The sequence below is a fragment of the Nerophis ophidion genome, linkage group LG06, assembly GCF_033978795.1.
Source record: "Nerophis ophidion isolate RoL-2023_Sa linkage group LG06, RoL_Noph_v1.0, whole genome shotgun sequence".
Lineage (NCBI taxonomy): Eukaryota > Metazoa > Chordata > Actinopteri > Syngnathiformes > Syngnathidae > Nerophis > Nerophis ophidion.
This window is the reverse complement of record NC_084616.1, coordinates 26,223,512-26,246,991: the sequence shown is the minus strand read 5'-3', so window position 1 is coordinate 26,246,991 and position 23,480 is coordinate 26,223,512. Positions and strand designations below refer to the sequence as shown.

The window sequence follows — 23,480 nt, the reverse complement described above, 5'->3', positions numbered from 1 at the left end:
TATTATTGCCTGCCATCATGCTGTTCACATTTTGACATGAAACCAAGACGACACCTAACAACTGATCAATACAACTCACTATTGCCATGTTCCAAACAGCCTGTTGTTAGAAGAAAGTGCTCACTCAGCTTAGAGGAACTGCCCTTTTTTTGGAATTTTGCCAATCATTCACAATCATTATAAAAGAAATGACAACTAATAGATTTTTTGAGTAATGCATTTAAACTCGTAAATGAACGTGAATAAAAGTCTGCTTACAGTGGAGCCAAATGGAGGTCCTCCATTCTGCCCATAAAACCCAATAAATACCCATTCAAAAAACGCAAAATATACAGGTACTCCATTTACATTTCGTGATTTGGTTATTAACCAAGTTTTAGTGATATTGTTATTGTGAGCGCTAATGCAGACAAACTATTTATAGCGACTACATGATCACTACCGTGTGTCCCTATGTTTACAAGTGGTTTGCTGCTTCCTTTATTCCCTGTTCCTTGGAAGTTAATTGTAGATCAATCAATCAATCAATTAAATTTTACTTGTATAGCCCTTAATCACAAGTCTCAATGGGCTGCACAAGTCACAACAACATTCTCGGCTCGGATCCCATATCAGGGCAAGAAAAAAACTCAACCCAGTAGGAACAACGTGAAACCCTGGAAGGGATCGCAGATGTGGGGATCCTCTCCTGGGTGACCGATGCAATGGATACCGAGTGAATACGGTTAAAAATGTGAGAGTACAGTCCATAGTGGGGCTAGCAGGGGATCCTCTTGCATGTAGACAAGTCAGCAGCGCAGATACGTCACCAACTGATGCACAGAGGAGTGGTACCGTGGAGCCTGATTCATGGTCACTTGATAACCTCTCCACGCAGGAGGGGGTGCTAGAGCAGAAAAGGGAGACGACCGATCAACTGGCCTATAAAGGGGTCTACTTAAAGGCTAGAGTATACAAATAAGTTTTAAGATGGGACTCAAATGCTTCTACTGAGGTAGCATCTCTAACTGTTACTACTGGTAACAGTTAGAGATGTTAGAGATGCTTATTCTAGAGGACTGTAGCCCAAATAGAAAATGCTCTCAAGCCCGCAGACTTTTTTTGGGTTCTGGCAATCACTAATAAGCCGGAGTTCCTCGAACGCAGATTTCTGGTCTGGACATACAAAATAGGATTGAGCTAGACCGTAAAGTATTTTATACGTAACTAGTAAAACCTTGATTTCACATCTTAAGTGCACAAGAAACCAGTGCAGATAAGCCAGTATAGGTGGAATATGATCAAACTTTCTTGTTCTTGTCGAAAGTCTAGAAGCCACCTTTTGTAACAACTGTAATCTTTTAATGCTAGACATAGGGAGACCTAAAAATTACAGTAATCGAGACGAGACACAACGAATGCATGAATAATGATCTCAGCATTGGTGGTGGACAAAATACGACAAATCTTTGCGATGTTACAGAGATGAAAGAAAGCTGTTTAAGTAACACTTTTAATGTGTGACTCAAATGAGAGAGGTGGGTGAAGGATGATGCTGGGAGTTTATACCGAGTTGCTTTGGATAATTGTTTTGTTATCAAATGTTAAGATGGTATTATTAAATAAGTGCCGATAAACCAGCATTTCTGTTTTCTTTGCTTTACCATGCAAAAAGTTGCCGGACATCCATTGTTTAATTTCATTTAGACACCCCTCCAGGAGATTACAATCTGCCGGTTTGGTCAGCTATTGGGGCATGTAGAGTTGGGTGTCATCAGCATAACAGTGAAAGCTAACACCGTATTTGCGTATGATGTCACCTCGCGGCAGCATAGAGATACTCACGGGTGCAGGGCGAAGAACCAAACCCTGTGGAACTCCACACGTTACACCTTAGCATACTCCGAGGTCACATTGTTATGGGAAAGGCACTGCATCTGTCAGTAAGATAGGATCAAGAAAAGGCTAAGTCTGACGTACCAATACGTGTTTTAATACATTCTAATAGTATGTTATAATCTACGGTATCAAAAGCAGCGCTAAAATCAAGTAACAGCAACTTGGATTACGCAGCAACATCCACAGTTAGCAATAGATCATTAATAATTTTGTTAGTAATTTTCATTAGTGATTTGCCCTAAAACTGGACTGAAAGTGTTCACAAAGATTGTTAGACGCTAAGTGTTCATTTAGCTGTTCCGCAACAATTTTTTCGAGGATTTTCGGATTAAAGGGAAGGTGGGACACCGGCAAATAGTTTACCATAAGGTCAGGATCTAGGTTAGATCTTTTGAGCAGAGGATGAATAACCTCTTTTATGAATGCTAGGGGAACAGTACCAGAGGAAAGTTATAAGTTAAGGATATTAAGCACTGATGGTCCTAATATTACAAACAGCTCCATGATCGGTTTCCCAGGAAACGGATCAAGTAAACATGTTTGTTTTGTCCCACTTACAAGTAGAAGGAGTTCCTATAATGTTATTCCTCAAAAAGAGAGAGATTATTTTGGAAGGCAATACACGTCGTCCATACATTTGTATCTGCGTTAATAGAACCCAGTTGGAACTTGGACACGTTATCTTTAATATCTGTGTGCAGCCACCTAATTATAATTGTCCAGAATTATGTCCATGTTTAACAAAATAGTTTATTATCATGCAGTCACATAAATAAAACTCACTTTGCAATAAAACGGAAAATAAACGGCTCCTATTTTTAGAGTCTTTGGTGTTTACTAGGCCTTTTGCGAGTCAGCTCCCTAAGACTAGCTTCAATGTCGGGTGCTCAGGCCCCGGGAATACAATTAATTATGGCTGGTTTACTAAGCTATATGTTCCGGGAGATGGAGTGCCCTATGACTAAGGTGTGTAGAACTACCTAACAGGCAAAATCCATTATGTGTCTCAACCGGTTCACTGTAGATTGTAGGCCGCTTAGGACTGCTACAAGCTGGGTGAGTCAGCTTGGTACAGCTAACACTAGAAAACGTATATGCGGCGACTAAAGTTACAAAATGACTCTACTATAACTGGCGGACAAGGTCCTTTAGTCCATGAGGACGGTGGATGAAGAGCAGGGAGCCATACTCCCGTTTTTATCACCGAGTCGAGTTCTTGATGTCTTCGGAGTAATAGGCAAAGAGTAGCAGCAGCGTGAGGGAGCAGATGCTTTTGGAGCGCAGTTGCTTTGGACCGGGAATAGCTTAGCTTCGTTAGCTTAGCAGCTAGCTAGCTGAGAGAGAGGTGGTGAGACAGATAGTGGGTGTTGTGTTACAAACGTTTGTAGTTTGATACGACTACTATATATGTTGGAGAAGTAATAAAGAAAGCTGTACTGTAAAACAATTATAAGCACACAGATAGAAAGATAACACTTAGCTTAGGCGCGGTAGCGAGCGGCAGCAGACATTTTTGGACGTGACGTCACTCCTCATAATTCAAAGTTCATCATAAATCATGCCTCTCTCCTGGACAGAAGAAGGCTGAGGACGTATCCCAATAAGTTGGTACACTTTCGTCAATCCCCCTCCCCCATTTCTTTGCAAGATTTGAGACATTTTTCATCTAAACGGGAATATATTAACATCCTAGCAGTCAGCATCCTAATGACAGCAGACCTTATACAGAAAGTGGTGTTTTATTATGTTTGTTGGCTTTTATGAAGTCTGTGGTGAGTAATAATCAGTGATGAAGAAAACGAGTGAATGTTGTGGTGCGTTTTTTAAATTAATGCGCCACGTATGCTTAAAATGATCAAAATGCGTAAATATTAAATGTTATCCTACATGTGCCTGTTATTACATTACATTACATAGATACTTACAGTGTGTACATAAAACCTTCATGCAGGTGTTTGTATGTTTTTTTAAGGGCTTTGTAGGCGGAATAGAGCGCCACCTATAGGTTCCATTGTAAACAGACTTCTGATCACATTTATTTAATAGTAAAAAAAATACATCCATCATCATGTCTTTAACAATGATTGTGAACGATAGGCAAAATTCCAAAAAAAGTGCAGTTCCCCTTTAAGAGTGTCACAGAGAGACCGCATCAGAGATACAAGGAGATTGGAAAAGTAAGAGAAAGGCAGACTGCAAATGTCACTTGTTAATTTTCTAGTTCAGCTCTTTGTTAAAGAACCACAAGTTGGGCAAAAAGTTGTGAAACATTTGGACATGTGCATTCCTAAGTTAAGAGAAGATCTAATTATGTTCACCTGTAAAAGGATAAAGTGCATTTTGAGTTTATCCTAAAATTTCACGAGGAAGCTGAATAGCCCTAACTTTTAGTGAATAGTGTACATACCATTGCAACTAGCATTTTTATAATGCAGATCAGAAGAAGGAAGTATGTTAATAGGAAGTGTTACAGTGGAATACAGTGTGAACAATTCATTTCTGAGGATTTGCTCCCAGAAGCAAGACAGTGTAATTGATGGCATGCAAGACAATTAAAAAAAAAGTAAGACTGATATCTTTACAAACATCAGCAGGGAAGGGCTCTTTGTTTACCAAAGGACTGGACAGGACTGTCATAGCTAAGTCTGCAAATAGAGACTTGTCTTATCTTAAGTAACCATGCACAAATATAATAATATTATTGACACATTGAGATGTATTTATTTACAGTACTACTGATAAACTATTATAGCTAAATGATAAAGTTCATGAACAGGGTTCATTTGTTTGGCTATTTTCAGGAAAACCTAACAAACCTCAACGTGGCACAAGCTAATCTAGTTATGCACTTCATTTATAGTTCTCATCATTGGTCACAAAGGGGCAGCACAGCCTCCTGTTATTTCTCTCTATGCTTTGGAGGTGGTGCATCCAAACACATTTCTCAAGACTCGTGAGTCACTCTTCATGACTATTAAAATGAGGATGTATTAAAATGAGGATGTATAAACCGCATCAACAAAGAAAATTGAAAATGGCAACACACATTACATCCATTCACACTACATCTGGGGTCCCTTCCAAAGTTTTTTATTGTTTCCATTTGGTTGAGTTTTTTTGTGCCCCTGATGCGGGATCAGAAAGATGTTGTTGTGGTTTGTGTAGATCTTTGAGACATTTGCGATTAAGTGGTTTATAAATAAACTTTGAATAGTGATTGATTGAGCATTGCACCTGCTTTTTTACAGCATGTCAACTGAATTACATAGACAGAAAGGAACAGATCTCTTCAGCAGAAGGGGACAAGAAAATTAATTTATAGGGTTACAATGCAATATATTGCAGAATATTTTTATGCTTGAGAATCTACTTGCCGCAGTTTACATCTATCAATCCATCCATCTTATTCTGCTTATCCTTTAGATTACGGGAGCTGCAGCCTAAGCAAAGAAGCCCAGACTTCCCTCTCCCTTGCTATTGTGTCCCACTTTTTCGAGGGGATCCTGAGGCCTTCCAAGGCCAGCTGAGAGACATAGAGCTTGATTTTCTAAGGGTTTGCGGCCGTCCCAGAAACCTGAGGGTTGCAGGTTCGCTCTCCGCCTATTTACATCCAAATCGCTGCCGTTGTGTCTTTTGGCAGGACACTTCACCCTTGTCCCCAGTGCCGCTCACACTGGTGAATAAATGACGAATGATAGGTGGTGGTCGGACGGGCCGTAGGCGCAAACTGTCAGCCACGCTTCCGTCAGTCTACCCCAGGGCAGCTGTGGATGTGAAAGAAACTTACCACCACTAGGTGTGAATGAATGATTGGTTCTCACTTTTCTGCGAAGCGCTTTGAGTGTCAAAAATAGTGGTATATATATCTAATTATTATTATTATTGGATCCACTCGACATCCATTGCACCAGCCCCACTTGGGTTGGGGTTTTCTTCATCACTGATTATTACGCACCACAGACTTCATAAAAGCCAACAAACATAATAAAACACCACTTTCTGTATAAGGTCTGCTGTGGTCCCCTCCAAGGTTTCTCATTGTATGCAATTGGGTTGAGTTTTTTCTGGCCCTGATGTGGGATCTGAGCCGAGGATGTCATTGTGGCTACCATGAATTGATTAACGTGGACCCCGACTTAAACAAGTTGAAAAACTTATTCGGGTATTACCATTTAGTGGTCAATTGTACGGAATATGTACTGAACTGTGCAATCCACTAATAAAAGTATCAATCAATCAATCAAAAGGCTTGTGCAGCCATTTGAGACACTTGTGATTAAGGGCTGTATAAATAAACTTTAATTGATTGATTGAATACATATTTAGCACACGCAACGTGATTTCTTAACACTCATCCCTGTTTTGCAAGCACTATTTTGTGTTTTATTTAGCACGAATCAGATGGACGTGCAAATTTCCAGGTCCACACACAGCTGCAGGATCGGTGCTCGTGCTGCACATACAGTTGATGGACAGGCGAGAATCCTCAGTCTTACATGTGAGTGTCAACATATTGGACTAACAGAAATAAAAAAAATATTAGACATATTGTCTATTCAGAAATTTCATTTTAAGTAATTATAAAGCTGACAGATGACTTATGGGGCTGATTAAAATATATTCAATTGATGCGTTTTGCTGTCCTTTAGTATTTTGTTTTTAACAACGTTCGTTTTGTTTGTTTTTTTTACATATAATATAGGGATAGGTTTATTGTCAACACTAAATGGTCCAGAGTATGTGACTGTGAGTGTGAACGTTGTCTGTTTATCTGTGTTGGCCCGCGATTATGTGGCGACTTGTCCAGGTTGTACCATGCCTTCCACCCAAATGCAGCTGGGACAGGCTCCAGCACCCCCTGAGACTGCGCCAGGGACAAGAGGTAGAACAATGGATGGATGGATATTTTACTAAATATATTTTTTTATGTAAAGAAAATATATATATATATATATATATATATATATATATATATATGTATATATATAAAAGTTGCTTTTTTTTGTGTCTTGAGTGGAGTAATGTGCAGCCTCTCACCAATTAGCACACCTTCAGCGGTAAATAACAAAACAAAAAGTGGTATCATTGTAAATACATTGCAGGACTGCTTGTAAAATGCCCATAAAATGTAGTAGATTTCTCCTGCATGTTTGAAAACATGGCAAAACACCACATGATAGCATGGTTGTGCAGTAAATGAGTTTTTCCGTGGTGATGCCCCGCAAAATTCTCATTCAAATAAAGAGGTCTGCACCACTTGACAATTGACATGCAGTCTTAGCAGATCGCACGCCCACGAATAATACTAATAATAGATTGCACACGCTGTTTAGTGCACGGTATTTGGATCTTGGTAAATCTGGCCCATTGTCTCTCCAACGCATCCTGAGTCTTCTCCAAAGCTTCCTACTGGTTGGACGTGCTCAGAACATTTCCCCTTTTCACAACGACGAGCCGATGCATAGTGTACAGTACATCACAGCATACGCTGATTAGCCTGTTGACCTCACAATCTATTGTTCCCTCACTCGTAAACAAATTCTCAAAGTATATAAAATCACCCACAAACTACAAATGACACTCTAATCTTTTTCAGGCAAGAACCATTGACTTGGACTTGGAGGTGCTGATTCTAATAAAAGCCGAATTCACTAGTGAGAGAAGGAATTTATGACCCGATGAAACCAGCAGGACCACAAAATCAGGAAAAAGCAGAGACTCAATCTTGATACTGGTCATACAGTGAGCGGACCACCTGATTTTGGCACTTTTGGAAATTTTCTGAGGGACACTGTAAAATGTCTTTTCCAAGTTGACAAAAAAATGTAGACCGGTTGAGCAAAACCCTCAAGAACCCTACTGAGAGTATAGAGCTTGTCCACAGTTCCAAGACCAGGACAAAAACCACACTTCTTCTACCGAAACCGAGGTTCGACTATCCAGCAGATCCGCCTCTCCAGTATCCCTGAATAGACCTTACCAGGAAGGCTGAGGAGTGCGAGTCCACGATTGTTGGACCACACCCTCTGGTCCCCCTTCTTAAAAAGGGAGCCCCCCCAACGCCACCACTTCTGATTTCAAAACTAGCCATTGTTCATTTAGTTTAAAAAAAATAAATAAATATATATATATATATACTGTATACTGTATCTGCAATGAGGGGGCGACTTGTCTAAGGTGTACACCGCCTTCCGCCTGATTGTAGCTGAGATAGGTACCAGCGCCCCCGCGACCCAGAAGGGAATAAGCGATAGAAAATGGATGGATGGATGTATACTCTATATATCCGATACAAGGGCAAAAATGTAATAAAATGAAGAAGCCATATTTGTACTAATGCAGACATTAGGGCTGTCAAAAGCGAACAATTTTCAATTGCATTAGGTGTATTTTGTCCTTAACAAATTCATAATTAATCACAATTGATCACAGATAAAGAGTTTTTTTAAAATCTTGAATAAGTGTGCCGTAGACAGATCATTTGCATGTTTTTAATACTATCAGCATGGGGCTGGATCATTTGTTTGCATTATGTAAATGTTTGTTTATCACACATTGTTTTTTTCAAACAGACACCCATCCATCCATCCATTTTATACCGCTTGTCCCTTTTGGTGTTGCGGGGGGTACTGGAGCTACACAATAGACAAAAACTCTTATACACAGGCACTCACAAACGCATGCATGCACATCAAAGGTAACTAGCGTTAACTCTTTATTGTCGCGTTAACTTTGACAGCCTTAACAGATTTATGATTTCACAGTGACAACTGTCCCTGTGACGGCAACCATAACGAGGATGTGGCTTGTGATGAAAACAAGTTTGACGCCCACATTTTCATCATATTTGGCTATGTCTATACTAAGCCGGATAACCCCTTAAAAGAATAATTATTTAGATTAAGCCCCGTTTCAGCCACACTAAACCATTGTTTAAAGTAACCCTCCTTGGATATTTTTTTACATGGGTAAGTGCGCCGTGTATTTCTTGAATCTCCTGCTCTTAGCTTTGTATGAAAAGCTTTGTATAAATTTATTATAAGAACTTGCACGGAAAGCAACACTGGAGGTGACTATGGCATGCGTATTTTCCGTGCATGCGTACTAGGTCGCATTGCGCCGGCGGACAGAGGGGGAGAGGGGGTCTTAAATTACCATTGTGCGTGTGTGGACAAGGATAAGGCTAGGTGGGATTTACCCTGGATAACCTTAGCTGGCTTAGTGTAAACGGGGGCCTTAGTCTGTCTTTATAAAAACAGAGACCGATAGCGCTCCTTTTCAGTGTTTCAATTCAGATTATTTTGATATTTTGAACAACAGAAGTCAACAATGGGAATCAATTAATGGTGTTAAAGGTGCAAAGAACAAAACAAAATGCATGATTTTAAAATAGTCCAATTCAAACACATGTGACTGAAGAGTGCAAAATGCGGCAAAACCAACTACATTGAAACAATAAAACTGTATATTAATCAAAACTATGACATCTAAAGCTAGCTTCCACTGAAAGACATTGAATTTTTTTCCCCCTCTCTTCATAAAATATTTTTCTGTGCAGAGTTTATAAACATATATTTGTGTTTTAAAGACATTTGAATGGATTATTTAGTTCACTTAAGAGAGAACATTTTATTTTGTCTTTCCTAGTCATGTTGTGCTGTGTTAGTTGTGTGTGGTGTATGACCAAAAATGCTACCTCCTGATACAAATAAGATGATTGTATGGTAGTTCAATTTAGAAAATATTTATTTTTTGTTTTTTCCGAAGGGACTCTTATGACTATCTAATATAAATGCATAACAACAGTTGAAACAAAGTGAATCAAAGAGTATTGTGTGTTGCATATTAAATATATGAAAAATATCTTGAAGTAAGCCCTAGTCATAGGGAAGTTTCGATCCAGGTTTTCAGCATTGGTTATTCTTGTGAACTGACATTCAGAGGTGATATGTGCGTAAAAAGCTCCTTGATTCTAGAAATAACACATTCAACGCTATATTTAAACACCTTATTTACACTGCATAGGAGACAAGTTTCACTGGCTGTGTCACATCTATATAAAGCACAAAGTCTGGCAAGAGAGGCAGAGAAGCCACACCATCCTGTCAAACAGATACACAGTGAGAAAACAGGAGAAATTATGTGAGAAGATAACTTTTTTTTAACAAAATCTGGAAACAAAGAGGGGCGATCATTACAACACATCTGACACATTAAGTAAATTCACAACATCTCCCAACAGTCATCAGACTATTCACATGCTGGGTCAGCGTCATGTGATCGGAGAAGGAAGTGGGCTCACATGAGCCAAATAAAATGACATTAAATAAAATAATCTGTGATTGGCCAGAATTGAAGTGGCTCTTTCTACCATATTTCTTCTTCATGTCGCCATTTGTCGACCTATAGCCAAGCATCACACCAGTGTCTTCCATGTGACAGCATCACAGAGTATAATAAAATTTCACAAACAAAGAAATTAACTAAAAAATGCAGAAGTGGGGAAGAGGTTAGGAAAGCCCTGATCAGTTTACGCCTTCAGACGGGATTTTTTTTTTTTGCCACACAGAACCACAGACTATAGAAAAGCCGCCAAAACTGCAAAAAAATGTGAAGATTCAGAGCAGACACACAAACTGGAATCCCTCAAACATATGCAACAAGATCTCTGTGTTGAGACAGTGGTGTTCTGTCCTCGCCACGTCTGGCCGTGACAATAGGGTTATGGTTAGGGTGAGCAGGCAACATTCTGCTGCAAAACCTCACCGTTCATCCATAGTTACACAAGTTTCACAAGCACCTATTACAACACAAGTACTAGGGGTGTACAAAAAATATCAAACAGATAATTATCGGACCGACATGTGGAATTATGACATCATACTAAGAAATCAGATAACATTTGAAAATAGATTAGATTACATCATATTGCATACTGTAACTGTAACTGTGCTGTAGGAGGGATAGGGTGCACAAATCAACCAAGCGCTCCTTTACCTCCTTGTGGGAGGTCCCTTAACTTCCCCTCAGCTCACTGTAAACAAACATGGCTTCAAACGTGTGGGACATTTTCACTGTTTCAGAGGAAGACATTTTGCGTTGCTACTTGCACCAAATGTTCTGCCAACATTTTTCAAGGAGGGACAACATTGCGCCTCAACACATCAAACCCTATGAACCACCTGAAACACCAACATCGCTACGACGGTATTCTGAAAGCCTTCTAAGACACCTACTACCCAGCCACAATGAAAGGTGTGCACAAACCAGTTAAAAAAGTGATAGTAGGGCTGGGCGATATGGCCTTTTTTTAATATCTCGGTATTTTTAGGCCATATCGCGATATACAATATATATCTCGGTTTATGCCTTAGCCTTGAATTAACACTTGATACATATAATCACAGCAGTATGATGATTCTATGTGTCTACATTAAAACATTCTTGTTCATACTGCATTAATATACTGTATGCTCATATCAAACTTTCATGCAGAGAGGGAAATCACAACTAAGTCAATTGACCAAAACTGTATTTATTAAACAGTTATTAGCAGGTGACTTTTCAAATGATGCTACATATTACATGTAATGCTACTTTTGGTAGCAACGCTTGTGCCCCACACTTGACAAATTAAAGTTGTCTATTCGACATATTCCCGCTTGAAGCCGAACCACCGTCAGACGATGGACCCGTGCTGTTTTTCTTGGGAATTAATTCTTCCTTCATTTGTTACCAGATTCGCACCTTCTTTCTCTTGTATTACCACCCGCAACACTCCGCTAGCATCACAGCTAACGTTAGCCACGCTGCTACCTCTCTGCTCCGTGAGGGCGTATACGTATGTGATGTTTGACGTGACAGTATGTGACGTATGACGTGACAGTGTGTGACGTGTGTATGTTTGTGCGCTTGCTGTCTGTGAGAAGGAGACACAAGTAGGAGTGGGAAGAGCCTGTAGCAACTAAAAACAACTGCGTGAGAACGTATACTCGAATATTACGATATAGTCATTTTCTATATCACACAGAGACAAACCCGCGATACATCACATATATAGCCCAGCCCTAAGTGATAGACAAGTTACCGTTAAATCCCACCTAACTTTATCCTTGTCCACACACACACAATGGTTGTTTAAGACCCCCTGCCCCTTTGTCAGCCTGCGCAACGCGACCTATTACGCATGCGCGGAAAATGCGCACGTCATAGTCACCTCCAGTGTTGCTTTGTGTCCAAATTCTTAAATATAACTTATCTGAACAAAATCCATTGTTGTGGTATTTCAATTAACTGGAATTCAGTGTGCTGTGGGGCCCTATTGTAGTGAATCACACCTGAGCCATCATAAATTAATCAAATATTTATTGTACAAGAAAGTACACATTGTGACATAGAACATTTGACAACAATCAATCAATCTAGGGATCTAGATATCTGGTCAGGACACTCCTCACTTTTCTGCCTTCACCTTCATTGTCCATCCGTTTTTGATGACTTTATATACTCTGGACCTAGACGTTGAGTCCACAAAATACATGGCAGTAAATAACTGATACAGTCTGCTTTGCCAGTCCAAAAGCATTCGCTGTTTTCTGTAGTTAGTCTTCCCTCGACAGCCAGGTAATACAAAGCACACTATACCTTTTTTATCATATCCACGGTAGCACGCATTCTCGTTGACTCTCCTTCCACAAATGGACAAAGTTTTTCAGTAAGTAGAATCAGAACTGACCTCGACATTCGAAAGTTCTCTTGCCATTCGAGAAGCAATCGCCTTCTCTTAAGGTATTCATGTGTAATTTCCACAAGTGTCTGTACATGTAGAGGAAGCTCCGAGTTATGAAACCGCTTTATTATGAAGCTGGGCTGTGGCGCGTTCTTTCTGACGTCACAACCGGTGTGGGGTGCGGTCTTGCTGGCGTTACTTCCTCTCCAAACTCAGTTTGTAAACGATCAGTGAGTCCATACAAAGCTGATTGCCTCAGATTCAAGAAATACACGGCGCAGTTACCCGTGTAAAAAATTGTCCGAGAAGGGGGAACCTTAAACGCTGGTTTAGTGTGGCTGAAACGCAGCTTAGGCTAAATAATCATTCGTTTAAGTCAGGGGTCGGGAACCTTTTTGGCCGAGAGAACCATGAAAGCTAAATATTTCAACATGTATTTCCGTGAGAGACATGTCATATTTTTTAACACTGAATACAACTAAATGCATGCTTTTTTTAAGTAAAACCATCATTTTTAGAGTATAATAAGTCCCTAATTCTTTTTAATAACATTGTTGTTTCTTGAACAGGTGCGGTAGAAAACGGATGAATGGATTAGACTTAGACTTCGACTTCCTTTTTTATTGTCATTCAAATTTGAACTTTACAGTACAAATAAGAACAAAATTTCTTTGCATTAGCTCTTGGTAGTGCAGGATTAAAAAAAAGCAATAAGGTGCAGATATAAATAAACAGATTACTGTACAGATAAATACATTGCACTTTTTCACATGCGTCCATGTTTATGGATGTATGTTATATTGTCTTTTTTATTCCAGCGAGTTAATCCATTTTGGGGGGAGTTGAGGGAATAATTTAATTATGATGCGTTCAAGAGTCTTATGGCTTGAGGGAAGAAGCTGTTACAGAACCTGGAGGTTCTGCTACGGAGGCTGCGGAACCTCTTCCTAGAGTCCAGCAGTGAAAACAGTCCTTGGTGGGGGTGGGAGGAGTCTTTGCAGATTTTCTGAGCCCTGGTCAGGCAGCAGCTTTTTGCGATCTCCTGGATAGAAGGAAGAGGAGGCCTGATAATCTTTTCCGCCGTCCTCACCACTCTCTGGAGAGACTTCCAGTCTGAGGCATTTCCAGGCTCCAGTCCAGACAGAGATGTTGTTGGTCAGCATGCTCTCTATAGTGCCTCTGTAGAATGGGGGGAGGGAGCTGTGCTCTTTTTATCCGACGCAAAAAGTGCATGCGCTGCTGAGCTCTTCTTACAAGAGCTCCGGTGTGTAGGGACCAGGTTATATTGTCAGTGATATGCACCCCCACGAACTTGGTGCTGCTTACCATCTCCACCGCTGTGCCGTTGATGAAGAGTTAAAATGCATGACAATATTTTATATTTTGAATGTTATTTTTAACATCGTGATTACCAGCGGAATTATTCATTACTTATCTTGTTAAGCAATGTCAGCTGAGATTTATCTGAGAGCCAGATGCAGTCATCAAAAGAGCCACATCTGGCTCTACCAGGGGCGCTCACACTTTTTCTGCAGGTGAGCTACTTTTCAATTGACCAAGTCGAGGAGATCTACCTCATTCCTATTTATAATTTATATTTATTTATTTATGAAAGAGACATTTTTCTTAACAAGTTAATGGTGTTTAATGATAATACAAGCATATTTAACACACATAGATCTCTTTCTTTCATGAAGACAAGAATATAAGTTGATGTGTTTGATTCTGATGACTTGCATTGATTGGAATTAGACAGTGGTGCTGATAACGTCCGCATTTTCAAATGTAGGAAAAAAAAAGTCTTCCTTTCTGTCCAATACCACATGAAAGTGGTTGGATTTGGCATCTCATTTGTCCAACTTGCATACTCGTTTTCAAACACTTTGTTATGAGAGTAGCATATGTGTGTGGCCCTTTAATGTCTGGCAGCAGGTGAGTGACGTCAGTGAGTGTGCGGGTGGGCAAGCAAGTGAGAAAGCGGTCGCTGATGGCGGGGGAGAAATATATTGGCATCAAACTCCATAGCTTGCTAGCTTGTGCACGCTAGCTTTCTGAGACTTTTATTTTGTTAGCACAGGCAGGATGAAACAGGTCTTTTATGGTGAAGACAGGAACTGTGCAGTCGGTCTTTTGAGTTCTGACAGTAGGTACGGAGTCTCTAGAAATAAAATGTGTTTCTCTGCGTCCGCCCTGTTAGTGATTTTTTTCTTAAATATGAGCTTGCAGCAGCCAGCGTCATCTCACAAGATCCTCGGGTGCCGAGAATGTCAAACAACTGACGAAAGTGAAGTCTTGGTATGATTGATGATTGCTCATTTTTATGTATATTTTTTAATGCCTGGCTTGAGATCGACTGACACACCCTCCGAGATCGACCAGTCGATCGCGATCGACGTAATGCCCACCCCTGCTCTAGAGCCATAGGTTCCCTACCCCTGGTTTAAGGAGTTATCCGGCTTAGTGTAGACATAGTTAAAGAAAAGCCTTTTCTAATGTGCCTTCACACATGACATGCATTACTATATATCCTTACATTACATTTAAGACGACACATTACCTGGTGGTGTGCACGCCCCACATACACTAATATTTACTCAATTAATCTCCTGGGGATGCATGCATTTATTTTCCAAGCAGGACACAACTTTTGCAATGATTTATCTCACAAAAAGAAAAGAATGCAACACAGAACATAATATATAATACAGGTATTATGAGTTAAAGGGAAACAACACTACCATAAAGTCTAACTTGAGTCATTCATACCAAGTACATCAAGTGGATAATGCTGATGTTTTGACTTCCAGCAGCCGTTAGGGCTGAGGAGCATCGGGCTGAACTCTGACCTGTCTACTCTCTCTGGGCTAATATTTGAAGTGGACGTTAACAAGACAACACCCTAATGTTGCATAAGAGCGTGCCAGCGCAAAAAAAAAAAAAAAAGATCAACAAGGAGGGGTAGTTTAGGTCAGCGGGGAGCCCATAACTTGCCCTGACAAGCACTTTACGATGGATGTGTGGCCTCATTAGCACCTTAACACCAAAACCGCTTCAGTGTGCCAAATAACTGACCTGCTTTTTAAGGGTTGACTCTTCAGCTCGTAATAGGTTTTAGGTTCCTCTTGTAAGTCCTCTCCATCATCAAAGTCAGGAACTATTCCTGATTCGTACTGCATGCTTGAACGTGTCAACTTTTAGCGGTGTCGAAGTCGTGAAAAAAAGGCAGCGTTGCGCGGCTCCGTGCGTCGCCCCTGTGAAGCACTGACAAGGCGAGAAGCATCTGTCCGGCACCCGGAGCTCTGTAGTCCTCAACGCGGAGCCACTAACTGCCTGCCCACGCTCGCAGGGGGAAGCCAACTACGACAACCACAATGCACCGCGGCCGCGAATCTCACGCGTACAGCCCATTGGCTGACAGGAGCAGGGTGTTTACACTTTTACAATGGAGAAGCTTCAGCAGTTTTTGTAATGTTGAATATTACAGTAAGTCTTTTATTTAACACCAATTAACAACTGTATGTTCACGTTGTTAATATGTCTATGTAGGTTTATTCAAAGTACATAATTGTGAGACCCATAAAATGTTAAAATTGTTTTTGCATTAAATAATTTTATTGGGTGTGAACAATATTGTTTTTTATGTGTTTATTTTTTTCTAACACGAGTTATCTTTTAGTGAAGAAGGAGCTCAGCCGGAAGGCAAAGCTCTCAATTTAGCGGTCGATCTACGTTCCCACCCTCACCTATGCTCATGAGCTTTGGATCATGACCGAAAGGTCAAGATCACGGGTACAAGCGGCCGAAATGAGTTTCCTACGCCAGGTGGCGAGGCTCTCCCTTAGAGATAGGGTGAGAAGTTCTACCATCCGGGAGGAGCTCAAAGTAAAGCCACTTCTCCTCCACATCAAGAGGAGCCAGATGAGGTGGTTCGGGCATCTGGTCAGGATGCCACCCGAACGCCACCCTAGGGAGGTGTTTAGGGCACGTCCAACCGGTAGTAGGCCACGGGGAAGACCCAGGACACGTTGGGAAGACTATGTCTCCCGGCTGGCCTGGGAACGCCTCGGGATCCCCCGGGAAGAGCTAGACGAAGTGGCTGGGGAGAGGGAAGTCTGGGCTTCCCTGCTTAGGCTGCTGCCCCCGCGACCCGACCTCGGATAAGCGGAAGAAGATGGATAGATGGATTGAGTTATCTTCAGTCCAATTGAATAACTGACCGTGATGAGGTTTCATCCATGAATTGATTAACGTGGACCCCGATTTAAACAAGTTGAAAAACTTATTCGGGTGTTACCATTTAGTGGTCAATTGTACGGAATGTGTACCGAACTGTGCAATCTACTAATAAATGTTTCAATCAATCACGGTTTTTGTATTTTAAATCAAGCACACGTAAATGACATACCTCCACCTGCCTATATTTTTCAATTGTATTTTTATGAGTCTTTTTTTTTTTGGTTGAGTTAAATGTCCAAACATGTTCAGAATAATATGCAACAGTCACTTTTTCTTCAAAGACTGTAGATTATTTTTTTTGCTATTTGGTGCATTTGTTGCATTAACATTATTCATCATTCTATATGAAAAAGTAGTAGTAAGTCCTCATGGGCCCATGGCCATGCCAAATATATTTCCCAGAGGTTTGGGTTTTAATATTTTAAAAGTAATTATTATGCAAACTGTGCACCTATGATTAAACATGCAAAAAAAAAAAAAAAGACAGAATTTCCACCTTGAAATAAGAGAATATCTGAATAGACTTCACAATTTACGTATCTTGTGCTCATAACGCTTGTTGTTGCAGAAGGCCAATTTGAGAAGACAGATCTTCTATCTTCTGCACAGTACAACATAATTTATACTTTTTAGTGCTGACAAATGATTGATTGATTAAATTAAATTAGTTTTTAGTTTTAATTAATTCATTTTATTGATCAGATTATTAACACATTTGAGATGTGATTACAATGATTAATCACAGTAAATAACTTGCTTGCATAATCAAAATAAATTTTAAAATGCCAAATGCTAATCATAAACAAAACATTTTTTAAATATTTCACTTGAATGTACATCATATATAAGTCAAAACTTCCAAATAATATTATCTAGTGCCTTGGGGTGTGTTTTGAAACAGAATTTGCTACCGAACTCCCCAGTCTGAGTTGTCTCACTCATCTTTAAACTGACATGTGCATTGATCTTATAAAACTCCACGCAGGCTTTCATGTGACCATCCGTGCAGGTTAAAGTAAAGAAAATGTAGTAATTTATTGTTACAATAAATTGGGTGATTTATCTGCGTTGGTACATAATTAATGTAATAATTGTTCACGATTAATGACATACGTTAACTTGTTAAATGTGAAAGCCCTAATTATTTTTTAATATTTTGCATTTAAAATAAAGCAGGTGAAAAGTTTGTCCTTTACAGAGGACAAACATGCATTGCTGGGTCTCATAAGGATACCAGCACACAAAATGGTTTGCTATAATCTGTTACTCGTTAAGTTTTCAATAGTACTGTTAATGATAATAACAATTGCAATCTTTGATGAACACTGTCATGGCAGCATCTTTAAACATTAAATGTGTGTATGTCTTGTTGATAATGATGCAGCACCGATTAATGATATATTATTTTATCACCAACAATATTTTGCTCCTATATATGGTAAATGTACCTGTACGGCACTTTTCTACCTTCAAGGTACTCAAAGCGCTTTGACACTATTTCCACATTCACCCATTCACACACATTCACACACTGATGGCGAGAGCTGCCATCAGCACTTACCACGACCCATCAGGAGCAAGGGTGAAATGTCTTGATCAAGGACACAATGGACGTGATGAGGTTGGTAGTAGGTGGAAGAAAAAATATATAAATAATTATTTTATACTGAAGGCAAGAATTATTCAACTTGCAATTCCTAATTGATATTATGGAGTGAATATGAAATTAAACAAAATATAAAGTAGAATAGACAACATATAATTAAGATAATGGTGTAAAATCAATCACTATAAATAAGCAAATAGCTCTTAAAACTAGGAACATTTCTGGAAATGACATTTTAAACCTTGGAAAGTGGCAAATCATTTGCAGTGTGGACCGAGCTACAGATACCCTCTCAACACTTGGTGGCAGTGTTAAGCTACACAAGCCTTAGTGTAAGCTACAAGGGCTACATGCTAAAACTGGATGTAAATTCAAATTAAATATTTGCATTCATCTTGCTGCATGACACAAACTCACACCCCTAAAAAGACACAACACACCACTATCATTGCTTCTTTGTCATAATGATAGATGATAATGCGGCATATGTGAGATTCTCATCCAGTCACATTTGACAGAAAAGACAATAGAAAAGATGACACACATTATTCTGCTTGTTGTAAGGGAGTGCTCATTACCCACAACCCCTTTTTAAGGGAGAGGCCCCAGACTTTTGGGCCACAAAGCCCTTTGTTATGCGCTCGAGTGGGAAAACTATAAGTACATTATAAATAATTCATATTATACTGGCTGCCTCAGAATAAATCACCCCAAAAGAACAGTTATCACATCCAAACTGGAAGCCATAGTGCATGGACAATATCTAGCATGATTCCAAACTTAAATGAGGCTGGAAGTTAAAACTTAGTTTGCACAACATTAACCTTAATGAGCAGCGACCGTGCAAACACGACAGACTAATGAGCTGAAATCCAAACAAACAACCTAAGTGAGCAATTCCTTTTCGGATGTGAAGACGGAGACAGCGCCTTTAAAGGTGACAACCATCATCCAATCAGCTGTGACCACGGATAACTTCCTGTGTATCGCTGTGAAAACAGGATCCTGGTAGGTGAAACAAGACAGTATCCGTGTATTTAGTGCTGATGACATCACTGTTGATTAAAACTTGACATATTTTTTCCTTTTACCATTCAGAAAAAACAACTAATGCTGTCAAATTATTATTTTTCTAAAATCAGATTAATCACGCTCTAGAGCAGGGGTCCCCAAACTCTGGCCTGCGGGCAGGATACGACACGCCAGCGTCCAAAAACCGGCCCGCGGAATGTCCCAAGTTAAAGTTGTTTTTTTATTAGTTTTTTTATTTTTCTATTATTATTTTAGAAAATCTTCCATCCATCCATCCATTTTCTACCGCTTATTCCCTTTTGGGGTCGCGGGGGACGCTGGCGCCTATCTCTCTGTCCTTTCTAATCCATTTTCTACTGCTTGTTACTCTCGGTGTGTCCTAGCCGCCCAGGCAAATCATATTGTCTAAAAATACTAGCGATATTTGATAATAGCTTTCTTGCCGATAGCCGATATTCCGATATTGTCCATCCATCCATTTCTACCGCTTATTCCCATTTGGGGTCGCGGGGGGCGCTGGCGCCTATCTCAGCTACAATCGGGCGGAAGGCGGGGTACACCCTGGACAAGTCACCATCTCATCGCAGGGCCAACACAGACAGACAGACAACATTCACACTCACATTCACACACTAGGGCCAATTTAGTGTTGCCAGTCAACCTATCCCCAGGTGCATGTTTTTGGAGGTGGGAGGAAGCCGGAGTACCCAGAGGGAACCCACGCATTCACGGGGAGAACATGCAAACTCCACACAGAAAGATCCCGAGCCTGGGATTGAACCCAGGACTGCAGGACCTTCGTATTGTGAAGCAAACGCACTAACCCCTCTGCCACCGTGAAGCCCCTTCGATATTGTCCAACTCTTAATTATCGATTCCGATATCAACCGATAGCGATATATGCAGTTGTGGAATTAACACATTATTATGCCTAATTTTGTTGTGATGCCCCGCTGGATGCATTGAACAATGTAACAAGGTTTTCCAAAATAAATCAACTTAAGTTATGGGAAAAAAAAGCCAAAATGCCATATTTATTATTGAAGTCACAAAGTGCATTATTTTTTTTTACATGCCTCAAAACAGCAGCTTGGAATTTGGGACATGCTATCCCTGAGAGAGCATGTGGAGGTTGAAGTGGGCAGGGTTGGGGGCGGGGTTGAGGTGTGGGGGGGTAGTAAGTAGCGGGTGGTGTATATTATAGCGTCCCGGATGAGTTAGTGCTGCAATGGGTTCTGGGTATTCGTTCTGTTTTGTTTATGTTGTGTTACGGTGCGGATGTTCTCCCGAAATGTGTTTGTCATTCTTGTTTGGTGTGGGTTCACAGTGTGGCGCATATTTGTAACAGTGTTAAAGTTGTTTATACAGCCACTCTCAGTGTGACCTGTATGGCTGTTGACCAAGTACGCGTGGCATTCACTTGTGTGTGTCTAAAGCTGTAGATATTATGTGACTGGGACTGCCCGTAAGGGCAGTGCCTTTAAGGTTTATTGGCGCTCTGTACTTCTACGTCCGTGTACACAGCGGCGTTTTAAAAAGTCATAAATTTTACTTTTTGAAACCGATACCGATATCTTTGAAACCGATACCACTGACATCCGCGGTCAAGGTAAAATTAAGAAAAGTGTATATCCATGATCAATGCAATATTTTTGGGGTGAAAAATCACATTAATCACACTTCGGTATTTTAAACAGTGCTACAAACAATATATTAAGAACCGTCATCAACCATTGTTTGTGGTCCTGTTTTTATTTCAATTTATTTCAGCCAATATACAACCAATCCAAATATAATCCTTATCAAACTTTATAGGAAGTAAAGTCAAATCAATACAGTAAATTTTTTTAGAGAACCAAATCTCAACATTTCATAGTACTTAGAATGCTGCTTGCTCCTTCATGCATTAAAGGAGATTCATGAAGATTTTAATCTGTCTTTAAAACACAGCCCTGAGGTCTCGGTCAGTGATTCTCAAACTGTGGTACGATTACCATTAGTGGTACGTGGGCTGCATCTCGTAGTACACCAAAGAATAACTTAATTAGATACAGTCTTAATGTTCAAACTGTGTGAAAAGTTACAGTGGCCAAAAATATTAGCCTATCGTTGATAGATAGATAGATAGTACTTTATTGATTCCTTCAGGATATCAGCAACTTTTATTTTCGTAGTTTATTGCAAAGCATGTTAAGGGCAATAAGTAGAAGAGGGGAACATTATTTGTTTTGTAAAAATATAAATGTATATTGGATTCACTTTTAAACCCTTAATAGTCAGCAGTGTGGCACACACACCCCTATTGTGTCACTACTTTTCTACATTCATTTTGGTACATACATACATGTTTTTTACATTTACACAAATAGACATCCACTTTTAAATATGACAATTAAAACTTCATAATTAATTTAATTTGCGCAATATCAACCAGCAGCCACTATACCTCATGGCGGAATTGGATAGACAGGACCGCGCGGACCCAACTCCGCCCCTTGACGCAATCCGCATTGTCACCAGTAGTCCTAATCAAAGTGGTGTTGCTGAACTGACTAGCTTACTGGATTCTATGTATTTAGAACAATCCGGACAGGATGCTGCAGCGGAGGAAGAGGATGGGGTGGAAGCTGGAGTCGTCCTGGAACAGCTTCTGACACTTCAGCCATAGAATGGACATTATCGAGAACGGACTCAAGGAAGCTGTCGACAGCACAATTAACTGGGAGGATGGACTGAGGGCAGCAATGGAGGCCAGGGCTGGTGAGGTGAAAGGATATGTGGACACGAAGGTGCAGAATTTCGACCAAGTTTTTGTAGCATGTCTGCGTCGACGAGATGAAAGGTGGGGCGAGGAACTAAAAAATACTCTTGTTAAAACCCGATGGTCTTGACGACCAGCTAGCTTCTCCATTTCAGGAATGACTATACCAGCCAGCCACCAGCCACCTGATATAAACGTCACCTTCCCTATTACATCTGCTGTCATCGCCAGACCACCTATCATAATGGAATTTCCGAAGTTTGGAGAATCCAGAGGCTCATTCGATGTCACAGATTTTATTGAACAGTAAGAAAACTTTCTAGCACTCCACCCTCTGAGCGATGCTGAGCTGGTGGTAACACTCAATGCTGTTCTAAAAGGTCCTGCTAGGAGTTGGTGGTCGGCAGTTTGCAGTAAGTTAACCAGCTGGTCTACATTTAAGTAGTCTTTCCTAGAAGCTTTTTTGCCAACTGACAATCAATCAGAGATTGAGATGCAGATGCACTCTAACCATCAAACCCCTAATAAGTGCTTGCGAGATTTCGCATATGATTATTGTGCCCTCTGCCTGAAGTGGAGACCTGACATGCAGGAAGCCAAGATTGTGCACCACATACTTGGTGCATGCTATCCCAGGTTGGCCAGTGGTTTACGTGGCATTGTGGCTACAGTGGAACAGTTGGTCAACGTGGGCTCCCTGATTGAATGGGATTGGAGTAACACTAAATACTATTGAGTCGTGTCCAATAGTGCAACCCTCCAAAAAAATCTGACAAGAAGGTGGAGCATGGGCCGAGTCGAAGTGGAGCCGACCTTGCCACTGCTATAGGCGAACAATCCCTCCTGGTGTTTCCTGTTAGCATGCCCGGCTCTAAAAGAGATGGAGTCCTGGACTTCGGATTCACCTACTCAATGATGAGTCATTCATTGTGGAAGGCTGTTAAGAAAGGCAGCGAGGTTCTGGAGCCAAGTGGGATACCAAAGTTTGTCAAGTCAACCATGCAGTTGGAAAAGGCACCCTGCTCCTTAATCCTCATGACTTTCACGGCACCCTAAAGATCACGTGATGGCTGATGGCCACTTGTGTATGCCCTTGTTGCTGGGTCTGGAAATGATCCTCATGCCTCATCTCAGCAAGTATGCCATGCCAGGAGGGATATAATTCAGATTTCTCCGCAAACGCAGAGAAATGCTTCGCTGGACTCACACTCACACTCCCTCCATTAATTTTTATATTG

At 40.5% G+C, this 23,480-nt stretch overlaps 1 protein-coding gene across 4 annotated transcripts in view; it reads right to left on the bottom strand.

The window, feature by feature from the left end:
• Nucleotides 1-15,928, bottom strand: part of LOC133554441 (microphthalmia-associated transcription factor-like) — a 90,004-nt gene extending 74,076 nt beyond the window's left edge. For 3 of the 4 annotated variants that reach the window (XM_061903216.1, XM_061903217.1, XM_061903218.1), the window contains exon 1: nucleotides 15,680-15,928. In XM_061903216.1, the coding sequence (XP_061759200.1) occupies nucleotides 15,680-15,783 (104 nt within the window). In that variant the 5' untranslated portion in view covers nucleotides 15,784-15,928. Of the gene's footprint in view, nucleotides 1-1,824; nucleotides 1,917-15,679 lie in introns of all 4 variants that reach the window. The other variant, XM_061903219.1, reaches the window with a different exon arrangement.
• Between the last annotated feature and the right edge of the window lie 7,552 nt (nucleotides 15,929-23,480).